Source organism: Rhinolophus sinicus, linkage group LG04, assembly GCF_036562045.2.
Source record: "Rhinolophus sinicus isolate RSC01 linkage group LG04, ASM3656204v1, whole genome shotgun sequence".
Taxonomy (NCBI): Eukaryota; Metazoa; Chordata; class Mammalia; order Chiroptera; family Rhinolophidae; genus Rhinolophus; species Rhinolophus sinicus.
Window position 1 is genome coordinate 149,735,736 of NC_133754.1, and position 12,901 is coordinate 149,748,636.

The 12,901-nt window shown below is 39.5% G+C and overlaps 1 protein-coding gene across 7 annotated transcripts in view; it reads left to right on the plus strand.

Annotated features, from left to right (window-relative positions):
• LOC109449935 (TLE family member 4, transcriptional corepressor) overlaps nucleotides 1-12,901 on the plus strand; it is a 143,828-nt gene that overhangs the window by 69,951 nt on the left and 60,976 nt on the right. For 3 of the 7 annotated variants that reach the window (XM_019736684.2, XM_074330588.1, XM_074330587.1), the window contains 2 exons: nucleotides 4,302-4,503; nucleotides 5,773-5,789. In XM_019736684.2, coding sequence (XP_019592243.1) covers nucleotides 4,302-4,503; nucleotides 5,773-5,789 — 219 coding nt within the window. Of the gene's footprint in view, nucleotides 1-135; nucleotides 217-4,298; nucleotides 4,504-5,772; nucleotides 5,790-12,901 lie in introns of all 7 variants that reach the window. The other 4 variants (XM_074330584.1, XM_074330585.1, XM_019736683.2 and 1 more) reach the window with 2 other exon arrangements.

Below are 12,901 nucleotides of genomic sequence, written 5' to 3' on the forward strand. Positions count from 1 at the left end.
ATTATTTGAGCATTGATAGGATTCGGTGATTATGTTGGATACAGGAGCACAGATGGAAAACAAATCGATGGTGACTGATAACTTTACCCAGTGGAAGTTACTTAGAGGATTTGTGTTAAACCCTTTCATTTTCAGGTGATGCTGGACTGCCAAGTAGAATTGTCCGGGAAGAAGTTAGACCAGAGTACTGGAGCATGGAAGAGGAGCAAACAAATGGTTAGGACTCCTCCTCTTTAGGGAGCAGCTGTAGATCAAGCCAAGAAGGAAATCTAACAGCCTGCTTCAGAGAGGTGTAAAGAGACACTGTGGTAATTACAGTGTTACTGAAGCAGCTGGAGGAAAGTTTCAAGGAGGATATGCTGCCTCTGGTTGCAGATATGTCAGAAAGAGAACTGAAATACTGAAATACTGTTTTCTTAATTGTGGGCATAGAGCCCCAGAGAGCAGTTTCCAGGCTCTCGGCCTCACGTGGAAAGGTGCTGGCTCGGGTAGTCGATGGTCGTCAGCTGTGGCTAATTGACCATCAGCTGTTACCAGTTAGCCAATTAGCCCCTGATATGACTGCCGTGGCTGCACTGGAGAGTAGAGTCAGGAGTCGAGTGGAGAGTCGAGTTGCTTGGTTGGTAGGCAGAGAAGCGGACGGCCGGTTGCAAGTCGTGTGACTCCAGCCTCCAGTGAGACCATAGTGGTATGACTCCCCTACCTATGGCTCCGTGGGTGTTCCTTTTTGGCCTAGCCACATCCTGCGTGCTTATGTGGGGAGCGGGACTAGAGACCCCACAGGCCGCCTCGCACGACAAATGGCGCAGTGAGCAGGGTCTCCCACACAACACTTAATGGTCATCAATTTTATGAGAATGGTGGACCTGGTTACAGGGGTTTAAGGAGTGAGGGTGGGTGTGTGTGTGTGTGTGTGTGTGTGTGTGTGTCGTGCGGGGTTACAGGGGTTTAAGGAGTGAGGGTGTGTGTGTGTGTGTGTGTGTGTGTGTCGTGCGGGGTTACAGGGGTTTAAGGAGTGAGGGTGTGTGTGTGTGTGTGTGTGTGTGTGTGTGTGTGTGTGTCGTGCGGGGTTACAGGGGTTTAAGGAGTGAGGGTGTGTGTGTGTGTGTGTCGTGCGGGGTTACAGGGGTTTAAGGAGTGAGGGTGGGTGTGTGTGTGTGTGTGTGTGTGTGTGTCGTGCGGGGCGTCCGGCAGGGTCTCTGCTCCCGCTCCCCACATAACGCAGGATATGGTGAGGCCAAAAAGGAACACCCACGGAGCCATAGGCAGGGGAGTCATACCACTACGGTCTCACTGGAGGCTGGGTTCACTGGACGTGCGACCTGCTGTCCCTTTTGTCTGCAACCCACCGGCGACTCTCTTTCACTCTCCTCCACTCTCCTCGGCTCTCCTTCGTAGCCGCAGCAGTTATATTAGTGGCTAATGGCTCAATGGCTACAGCTGACGGCCAATCAGCCACAGCTGATGGCCATCTACTACCCGAGCCAGCACCCCTCCACGTGAGGCCGAGAGCCTGTAAACTGCTTTCTGGGGCTCTGCCCCCACAGTGTGTGTGTGGTGGTGGTGGTGGTGGTGGTGGTGGTGGTGGTGGTGTTAAATGGAGACAGCAAATTTACTTTGGTTTTTAAACAAGTTTGTGCGAAAAGAAGGATACATTATACATACATACAGGGAAGTAGCTGACGAGGGCAAAAGAAGGTGATTTTAATTAAAGTTAACAAACATTTATCAAGTGCCAGTTATGTGCAAGACACTATGTTTGGGGCAGTGGAGGACACAAAAAGTGATTAATAAAATAGTGTTTTTCCTTCTTGGAAAAAATGCTGCCTCAAGTTCTTTGGGAACTGGATAGGTGATTCATTTCAAAATGCTAGGGACATGTATTAAGCTTGCAAACAGAAGGTCAAAATCAGTGACAGAACAACTGGGGATGAGAGAGAAGTGGCGAATTGACTGAGCAATGAAACAGGGAGGACGTGATGCAGCTTGTGCAGGTCCGGGAGAGAAAAGGGGGACCCTCCTTCCTCTGAGGCACAAGGTAGTGTTAGAGCTATTTTGAGGTAGAATAGAGCTCAAGTAAGGATCCCAAGACGTGTTCACGTTGAATGGCATGTGCAACAGACCGACTAGGGGTATATTTTCTACCCTTGAACGAAGTTCCTGGTCAGATGGAGAAATGAGGCTGTTAGTGCTTACTTTTTGACCTGTGAAAGAAATCTAAAAGTGAAATACCTGGATCACCAGGGGTACTGCTTTTGGCTGAGGGTTATTTTCTTTTTTTAGTATTTAAAGAAATAGTCATGTATATTTTTAATTGCTCAGGTATGTGAATGTCTCAGTGCCTGCAGTTAACTAGGGTTTGTGTCACACGTAGACTCACAAACTTTAGAGTGTCGGAAAGGTGATAAGAGAGACATACATGCAGGCTCTTAATAAATCCTTGCCAGTTGAACTCTGATCTGAGACAGAAAGTAGCTACGTGACCGACCTGTACACACTAAGTGTTAGGTGACTTAGAGGAGAAAGAGAATTGGAGCAATTTTCTGGCAATTTCAGTTGAACAAGGTCTTGAAATAAATTTGCCATATATTTACCTGAAGGCCGTGTTTTCTTCATAGATGTTATTTTCAGCACTTTTAGAAAATATGATTGTGTGTTCATACTTTTTGGTCACAAAGAAATAACAGTACCTAAAGAATTATGAACATGATTTTGGTCACACAAATGATTAGAAATACATTATTTTGAGCTATCCAGTTAGGTAGTGCTTTGGCAAGGCTTTGGGGAGCTTTGGTTGGTGGAGTATCTAGATTACTGCACTGATTTTCCATTTTATGTATGTAAACGTGCCTTATAAGTGTTAGTACTATGTTTTACTGACAATAATTTAACTGCATGTAGCTAGGAAATAGGTGCTGGTCAATTGGAGAAAAGAGCTAATAATTAGTGCTATACTTCAGCTTTTATAGTCAGACACAGGAAGACATGTAGAGAGGGAAAAGAAGGAGATTAAAGTAATTTGGGGAGGAGAAAAAATACTTGCTTTTTTCTTTGATGTACTTTCTTGAAAAATAAAAGCATTTCAAGATCCTTCTTACCAGTGGAGGGGAGCAGAATTTGCTACCCTACACATTTTTTAAAAAAGCTATTTAAAAAAATAAAAAGTGAAATCCTGCTTAGAAAATTATTGAAGAGACTGTGGCTACCATAAGGTGGGCCTGAAAAGTGATTTGTTTAAAGGCATTAATTGAAATATAATGACTACAAAAGTTAGAGAATTTCTCACCACTTATTTTCAAAGAATGTTGTTAAGCAGGGTCTCAATTTGAAGGGATTTCTGTTGAGGGACATACTCACTTACATCCTTCTGTCACCTCCCTGCTTCCCCCTCCCACTAGAAGAGGCAGCAAGGCCGCTCACAGCTAAGCCTGATGCAGCCTGCGTGGTGATTCTGCCTCTGCTGAGGTCAAGCACTCCCATTTCAGCCTCTCGAGGGCTTTCTCCATGTGTTGCCAGTGTGCTGGTAAAAATGACTTGAAACTCTTGTCAGCACAGTTACTGGTGCATGCATCACAGTCCCACTCAGATAAACCTGTCACAACACAGAGGCGGCCGCTGGAGAAGAGTACAAGGGCAGGCCTCTAGCTTTTCATTCGAGCATCACTAAACGTGCACAGAGTGCCCAATTATTTCAGCATTATTGAGCAAGCCTACAGGAGGACCCAAGCCTTGCTACATTAGATTTTCTTTAGTAATTTGCTCAAGTACCGCTGAGGACACTTAAAGGGCTTAAAACGGTGGCTGCAACCAGTTTCCTTTTCTGGGTTGTTAATTCAGGTTTTCTCTTTCAAATTAACTCTCACTGCATGCTGTGCAGCGGTTCTGGGAGAACTGTTTAACACTAATTTTCTCAATTTTCAGCTTTTTTTTGTTCAACATAACTGCTTTAACAGTTAGTCACGTATATGTTTTGATTAGAAATGTATGATAGCAAGGCCTTATGTTTTGGAGAACAAAATACTGACGCTTTATTAAAGAAATGTGAATTTCAGCTACTAAAAGTTAGATAATTTCACTATTTAAAAAATTAAGTATTTACTGTGCATTGCAAAACCCTGAAATCTAAGTTAAAAAGAGCATTTCTCCATTATATATCTCCGTCCTCCCACTTTAAATATATATCTTTCCTTCATGGATGCTGTGTTTTCCATGATCTTTTTGCACCTCTTTTCTCTCTGTTTTTTTTGGGGGGGCGGATATAGGGAACAAGTTCAATATCTTTGTCTCATTTCTCACAGCAGCAACAACTCCAGGCCCAGCATTTATCACATGGACATGGTCTGCCGGTGCCTCTGACCCCACACCCTTCAGGGCTCCAGCCCCCTGCCATTCCACCCATTGGTAGCAGTGCCGGCCTGCTGGCCCTCTCCAGTGCCCTGGGAGGCCAGTCCCATCTTCCAATTAAAGATGAGAAGAAGCACCATGACAATGATCACCAAAGAGGTGAGTGATTCTCTCGGGATGTCAATCTGATACTACCTACCTGCTGCTGGAGGTAGGTTCTGGATGCCATTTTGTTTATTCTGTCTCTGGATTTGATTTTATCATCGAGTAAACAAAGGATTTCCACCAGAAGGTAAATTAATTATGGGAAGCCATCTTTTGCCAAATGATAGATGCCCTAGTGGTTGGCAAGGTTAACGCAGTCCCAGTGGCAGAGGGTCCTGTTTCCTGGTTGTTACCTTTGATCCCTTGCTGCCTCCCATGTTCCCCTAAATCAGTAATGAAACCCCGTGAAGCTCTGAGTTGGAGATAGTGAATGACATTAATAGCTAATTTTGACCGAATCTATTTTGGTGAAAGATTTACTGATTTAAAGCGCACTTTATATAGTTTCACAGAATCATTATTTATAAATCAGATCAGCCTGTATAGTGCAGTAAGTCTCACAGGTAAGAAAACAATTTCAGTAGTCTTAGTAATTGAGAAAAGTACAGCTCAATTTAGTGAAATCTGTTTGTTTAACTACCTCTCTCACCCAGTCTGTTTAAAAGCATGAAATTAACTCATTTCTTCTGATAAGAACACAATTGTTAATGCAACCTAATTGATTAAAGGGCCAGTTATGCTCCTTCTAGATTGGTTTTCTCCACTAAAGTAGGTGATGGTGCAGAGACCTTTTGATGTGACTATATGCTTGTATGGTGCTTGCTAATAATTTTTATTAGTTAATGGCAGAAAAGCAAATGAAAAAGTCTCTCCCAGCATTCCTTTGTGGAAATTTACTTAGCACTTGGGTGGTTCTTTGGTTGGAAGGGTGTGGTTCATAATTAAAACCTCATATCTACTGTTGCAGTGTCATTACCATGAATGATAATCTTAGGTAAATGATACTTATCACATAAAATAAATTTCCCATTTCTGATGTTGGAAGCACTGTAATATTTGTCATCAGTTATCTTAATACCGTGGTTCAGAGCTAAGGCATAATTATAAACACTTTTATAAGTGGGAAAGTTGATAAGGAACATGAATAATAGGAATATCCATCTTTGGTTTCTGAACTTGTGTCAAAGGTAGATGGGCACTTTGTGAATCTGATCAACTACTGTTAATAATTAACTTTATTGCAAAGTTGTCGTCTGTGCCTCTTGTTATTTAGCAGAGATCAGGTTTGATAAATGGGTGATTTTATGTGAACTAACAAGTACTTTTCTTTTTTTATTCTCCCCACCACGTGATCTGCGTGTGTTGTTGCTGTTTTGCCTATAGACAGAGACTCCATCAAGGTAGGACTCAAATTCACAGATGAAGAAATCTCTTCAAGGGGCTTAGAATCATCTGAATATATCTAGTAATGGATTCAAGATTTAGAGAATGATTTGGTGGGCTTTACCAAATGGTGGTTAACTGTATTTTTGGATTACTTTCAGTTGTGTGGTTGAGATTTTTGCAAATATCAGTCCCATTTTCCTATCAGAATCAGATTTGTAGACCACGATTAAATTAGAAGATCTGGCTTGGATTGCTCATTTTATTATGTCTTGCCACGTAAAAAAGAATAACTGCTTTTCTTCAGTTAGGCTTTGGATATAAGATAAGTAATAATGAAAGGAAGTAAATAAATTGGTTTATAAGGAAATGCACATTAGTCTTGTATTTTGGCAAATAGTTTCATCTTATAAACCTCTTTATCAAAACGTTTGTATAAGAGCATTTTCTTCACCAAAAAAAAATTTTTTTTTTAATTTAATAATATCTTGGTTTCCAGGATAGCAAGTTACTCTCCTTGGGTTTGGCATCTGTCTTACCTGCCTCCTTTATCTCTTTATAGACAAGTTGTCAGGAAAGGGGAAAAGTATTTAGGCCCTAATTATTTGGATATGCTTGTGTAACACCCAAATGGGATGTGCTAAGGATCCCTGAATTTATACAGCAAGCAAACAAGAAAGACAGGCTCCCATGGCAGGAAATGAATAAAATATGAAAATTACTTGATCACTTTGGAGCCAGGCAGAATGTAAATGTGCTACTGTACTAGGCATAATTGTGTTATATATGCCATTGTATTTTGTATAGATTAGAAGGAAAGGACTGTTCTCAGGCATTGGCCAAATCACCGATGCTGTCAATGCCTTTCCTTGTATTTTGCAGTACAATGTTTGGGAACATAGGCAGTTGTGTCTGTTGCAGTTTTTAATGAAGTTGTGTATCTGAAGACTACTATCTTCCCCTGGGACCACATGGGCTGTTACTTTGAATGCCTCTTTATTCCTTGTCATTTTACAGTAAAAGGGAAGTAGGGTTTTCTCCAAAGCCCTTAAATAATGGTAAATAAAAATTAAGTGTATCTATTTTTCCCTTTAAGAATCTTTGTAATTTGAAAGGGCATCTGCACACCCATAGAAATGTCAGCATTTATAATTGCAACTTCACACATTGAGTGATTTAATTATACATTTATAGTTGTGTATTTTGTTGCACAATATGCATATCAATACCTAGATTAAGAAGCATTCTAGAGTGTAGTAAGTGTTCCACATATGTATACTTACAAAGTAGTAAGTAAATGCACTGACCACTATTAGCTGATAGCAGCCTTTGGAAAGCCTGTCGAGTTATTCTGAGGCCATAATGTAAACCTTCCCTTCCTTCCTTATGATAAATACATACCTTTAGGCGGGCCAGTGAACTAAACAAAAAGCCTCTTCTCCTGCCTCACTCTCAGAAGACTGAAAATATTTATACTCTAGTGCACACTTTTGTATTCCCTTACGCCAGAGTAGGGTGTATTTTGAAATCATCTATACTCATTCAGTATGAGTCGGAGTGAGTATCTACATCGCTAGAAGCCAGAGAAAAACAAAAAGGAAATAGAGGTGAATGATTGCCATGATTTATTATGGAATTGTAACCATAAATAGATTTTGGAGGGGGAGTACCATTCTCAAATTGGAAGTTGTGTTGTGTGAGGTTTGGAGCTATCCTATGGTTTTGTAAGGTGAAATAGTTTGCTAATTTTCATAAATGTTCTGTGATGCTCAGAGCAGCAGTTAGTTGCTTGTTCCATGCATCGTCTTCATCCTCCTGTAAGCGGTTCCCGGTTAAGAGGGGCTTTTTATGACTGTCTGCTGTGTGACTTGAGATGGTTTTTATCAGCCAGAGCATGCCAGTTGCCTGCAGCTGGAGTCAGGCTTGTATGAAATAATTTATTCATGCCGGATAATGCTCCTTAACATTTAACAGGTAATGAACGTGACATAAATTTCCTTCTTGCTTTTAATTTTTCCCTTTCCTCTTCTAACGTGCAAACAGGCAGCTCTGGTACTCTAAATAATAAGTAATTTTTGGCCATCTGTCAAAAGGAAATTTCAATACAAATTTAAATTAATGGTGCCTGAAATTTTTTATAGCTCCTCTAAAAGCCTCTAATGTGCAGAAAATTCTGAATCTGCTGGTAGTAATTAGTGTTGCATGTAATGAGGATGTGGGCAATGTTATACAGCCCCAGTGTAACATTTTGATATGGTAGCAAAGTTTTGATTTATACAAGGTTGTGCATGGGCTTAATTGTCAGAGAGACGCTAAAATGTTTTCTTGACGTTACAGATTATTAAACAGGGCAGATTTCAGAATAGCTCATAAAATACAAATTTAAACTTAATGTAAAGATTCAGGTAATTAAGGTGCTTTACCTTCAGGTGTCAAGTAAAATGAAAGAAAATCTTTTGCTAAGGTTGTTGAGCCTTTTCCTCCTTTTTCTTTCTCCCCTCGGAAGTTCTGTGGCCACTAAACCACAAGTTATTGGCTTCATTGATCTTGTTTTCTATAGTTCCAGAGGTCAAGTTCATTCCTAAGCCTGTTATTTGCAGACCTGTATCTGAAGTTTTTCAACAAGGTGGAGAATGTAAATATGGACCTAAAGGAGAAATCACTGTAGGGTCCCAAGAATCAATTTATTTGGTGATGAGAAACAAGAATGGTGTGTGTTCTAGGGCTGTTGACAGCCGCTGGTAACTTGGCTATCAGTGACAGCATGTGCCCAAGAGTAAGCCCCAGATTTGGGGCCTGAAAATGGCTAGAAACAGACTAGGACCCACTCTCGTGCTTAGTGATAGTGTGGAACACCCAAATTTAGCTCTCCAAAGGGCTCCCCAAATAACTTCCTACTTTTTTTTCCCTGGGTGGGGCCTTTCTCACAGTCTTCTGGACTGTTTAGAACTGTTGCTCCTATCCCTTGAAAAGATGTGAGTGAAACCAAGGAAAGGTTTTCTGAGGTTATGATACCTTCTTCCCCTGCCTATCCTTCTTACTGAGGGTTAAGAGGTAAAAGCGAAAAAAAAAAAAAGGTTAAAAGTGAGTTGGTTCCAAAGTGGCGGCAGACAGGGCATCCTCACCTACTGCCAGTTGCTTCCCAGTTGCTGAAGGTACCAGTTCACGAAGAGGATGCTTCTGGCTCCTCACAATACTCAGTTTTCATCTGAGTGGCTGGAGTGAGGGTAATGATGCAGAGCTGTGAAGGACAAATTGCCTAAAGCTTGGTAGGAATTTGAGGTTGAGAAATCAGTCTAATTACCCCCTCCCAAATGTCTACACGTTCTGATAATAACTCTTAACAAAAAATGGGCACCAAAATCTAGACCAGCTTGAATATAAAGAGTAAAATTCACTATCAGCAGCTATAGATTAGCCCTATGACCTCTCCCAAGTTGATATTGTGCATGGTTTATTGCTTAATAAGTTCATTTTATGTATCTACATGGTCCTCTTGTTTTTTATTCTGAATGCAACAACCTCCTCATGTCAGACCTATGAAGGATTTGCCTTTTTTTTTTTTTTTGGTAAAATATAACAAGCACTTTTTTTACCTTTTAAGTGGTGGTGTTTTTATTTTTATTATTTCATTGGAACGTCTTTCCCAACAGTATGATCATTTTTAGTTACTCCAGAAACACTGTAGCATTTTAAAATGCCAAGTGCAATGTTTGGGTGTTTTCACACAATTGTAGTTTTTGCTAGTATAATAATAAGTATGGATAGTGTACTTTAAAAAATTTACATATATAGTTTTTTTTCCAAGTTAAATGCTTTTCTATGAGTGTATATGCTAGCATTTTGTTGTTGTTGTTGTTTAAGGGTTTTCATAATGATCATTCATTAGTTATATCTAAGACAATGCCTGTTTATTCTGCCCCAGCTATATTTTGGTGTTTATTGTATGTAGCTGACTAAAATGTCATTCATTGCTTTTCTTCTTGTCTCTTCAATTAGTCTCTGTTGGCACTAAAGTTTTACTCATGGAGAATTAGACTAAGGCTTTTTTTATGTTCAAAGTGAAATGTATGATTCAGGCCAAGAAAGCACTTTTGCCCTCATTAATTGGGTGTTACAGGTGAAAGTGTGTTTTTAGCCTGAATCAACAGAATGATTGCTTCTGTTTGCCACTTCACTTCGTACATCAAGATTTAATGGTCAAGGTTCTGTTCCAGGATCTTGTGTGACCTGTAGGACTTGGTTCACCCTACCCCCACCCTCATTTTTCCTTTCTCAAGGAATATACCAGACTGAAAATAGTGTGCCTTTAATATGTTTAATTCCTCAGCATGTACTGTATGGGCGAACAGCAGAGACAAAACCACTTGAGGAAAGTGGGGCCAGCAGGACAGGTATAACCATAAGGCCAGGGCAGTTTTAACACTCTCATCTCCCCCATTCACCTGTTTGAGATAGCAGTGTTTGTAATTTTACCCTTTGGGAAAAAGCTTGGTGGGAGAAATTTGTATTACTATAGACTTTAGAAGGACACGTTATAGAAAGACCAAGGCATAAAGCAATAGAAGGCTAGATTAAAAAAAGTAATAGATGAAATTGATAAAACACTAAAAAGAGGGTATAAGAGAAAGGAAGAGGGAGGGAGGGAGGGAGGAAGACACCACCACCCAACTAAACTGTAGTGAGGCTTGCATGATCTCCTGTTTTCCTCTCAGTCATCAATAACCAGAGAAAAGAAGCTATCTAGGTAAGTGCTGTGACGGGGACACTAACCTAGCAAAAACTAAGGTGGATCCCTAGTACCCACTCAACCCCACTGATGTGAGCCAACTCCCCACTGCATGTGTCACTCATAGTTTAGATGGCAGCTGTGAAGGTGGCTGATGTACGCCTCTCCTTATTTCCTACATCAGTAAACGGGAAGGTGTTAAGGCCCTGCCCAGCGTGATATAGCCAGGGCCATCCTCAAAGGAAAGCTTTTTGTCTCATTCTTTATTAAAATTTTGAAACATACTCAGAAATAGAAATGACACAAAGATCTTTAATCTATTCAGCATCCAGGTACAAGAGGTATCAATATTTGGCAACATTTTTATCTATTTCTTTCTTTGCTGAGAGATTTTAAAGCAAATCCCAGGTAGCATTCATTTACCCTTGCATACACTTCAGTAAGTAAAATGAAAGCATTTCTCTAAATAATAGACATTGTTCTGGTAACCCTAATAATTTTAATCACTTATTAAAAATAATTCTTTGATATTTCCTAATACTCTGTCTATAAGCAAACTTGGGTTATTTCAAATAATTGGTTTGCTTGAAATGGGATTCAGATAAGATCCATTTCATTTTGTTGTCATATCTCTTAGGCCTCCTTTAATCTAAGACCTTTTCTCACTTAAAAAATGTTTCCTGTGCCACTGACTTGTTGAAGACCCTGGGCCAGCCTTCCTGTAAAATGGCCCCTATTTCAATGTCTCTGTGTGCTTCCTTGCAGTGTCACGAACGCTTTCATATCAGGAAAAGTCTTGTTTCTCATGATGGGCGAGTGGGTAGAAGTCTAGGTCTGTATGTGCATGTTATGTTGGTGATGAACAGTTTAATGAATTTACCAATAATTAAGGGAGTGAAGTGTCTAAAAATGTATGCTGGTCATCAGTAAATAGAATTCTTTTTTTTTTATCCTTTTACCTTTAAACACAGGCTAAGATGTATTTGAAATCCAACTCTACTTTCCAAATACAAGTATTCTTTAAGATAGGCTTTTTAAAATACATTTTTAGTAGGATTTTAAAAATATATTAAGTACAACTATTTCCCTTTGGGTGGTGTCCCTAATGCTTTATTCCCCAACAGTCAAGTTCTCTCCTACTAAATTGTTAACTCCTTGAGGGCAACAATCTTAATCTTCTTTATGGAACTACATAGAAGGGCAAATCAAGTCTTAGTTTGAGAAGGGAATTGTAATACAATTAGGAAAATCCTGACTATGCTAGAAATCCTGGCTCTCCTTTTAGGTAAGCTGTGTCAGTGGATCTCAAAGCTATTCTGGGAATTTTTTTCCAAGCATTTGGAATGTAGATGTTTTCCTATGTTATTCAATCCCATCCTAGAAATGAGTTCTACAATAAAAATTGTACAACAAAGAGTATGTTTCAGCAAAAGTTGGCTCTAGCATTAGCCAAATAAACATAATGGTGATATTTCATTTTGGGTGTTGGGTTATAAGGGAATAGTTTAATTTTTAAAGCATTCCTTTCAAGCATTTAATGTTTAATTCCTTCAGTTTTCAGAAATAAGATGGTAATGTGATGTTAAATGTTTGGCTACTACTGTTACTAATTCTTTGTAGAGGTATTTGTTTCTACCATGTATTTTACTAGAATTACCTTATCAAAGAACAATCAAGAACTTTATGGGTTTATGATGCATTAATTTGTTCAGTGTTAATTGATACTTGCCTCTAGGCATATAAGCTGTGTGAAATGTAACAGGTGCCCTAATTCCAGAAAATATGTTTTAATTGTTTGTTTATCGAACAGATGAGTAAATATCTTTAGGGCATAGCTGGTCCTCAGGTGGTGAACATGAATGGATTAATGATGTGAGTGGAGCAGACGTGCTTGTTTGTGTGCCCTCCTGCACGGATCACCAAGGCAGAACAAATATTAATTAACAGGGGCGGGCTGGTTGTGGGGTCTGTCTTGCCCAGCTGATTTTTGGCAAAGGTGGTTCAATTCTTTTCTGCCATAAACTAACCCATTTAGTCACGAGAAACATTTTTATCCTGATTGTTAACGTCTTTAACTTTCTTAATTAGAATGCATTTTGTTTCTTGCAAAAATATTGCACCATAAAGTTTCTAATATGTAACTGACACTTGAATTTCAAAAGCATTTATTTCTCAAAATGTAGATAATTCCTCCAAAAGAATTAGTCTAAAGAATCGTTCACCATCTTTTTTGTTATCTGATAAACAATTTCCCATAACCCACTCTGGAAAAATCATAAAGTCACCCAGGAAGAAGCTTAATACTCTCACTTGCATTCTTTAATCATTTCTGCTGTGATACTCTCAACCTGGTGCATTTTGTCTGATATAATTTAGATACCTTCTAGGTTAAAGACTATA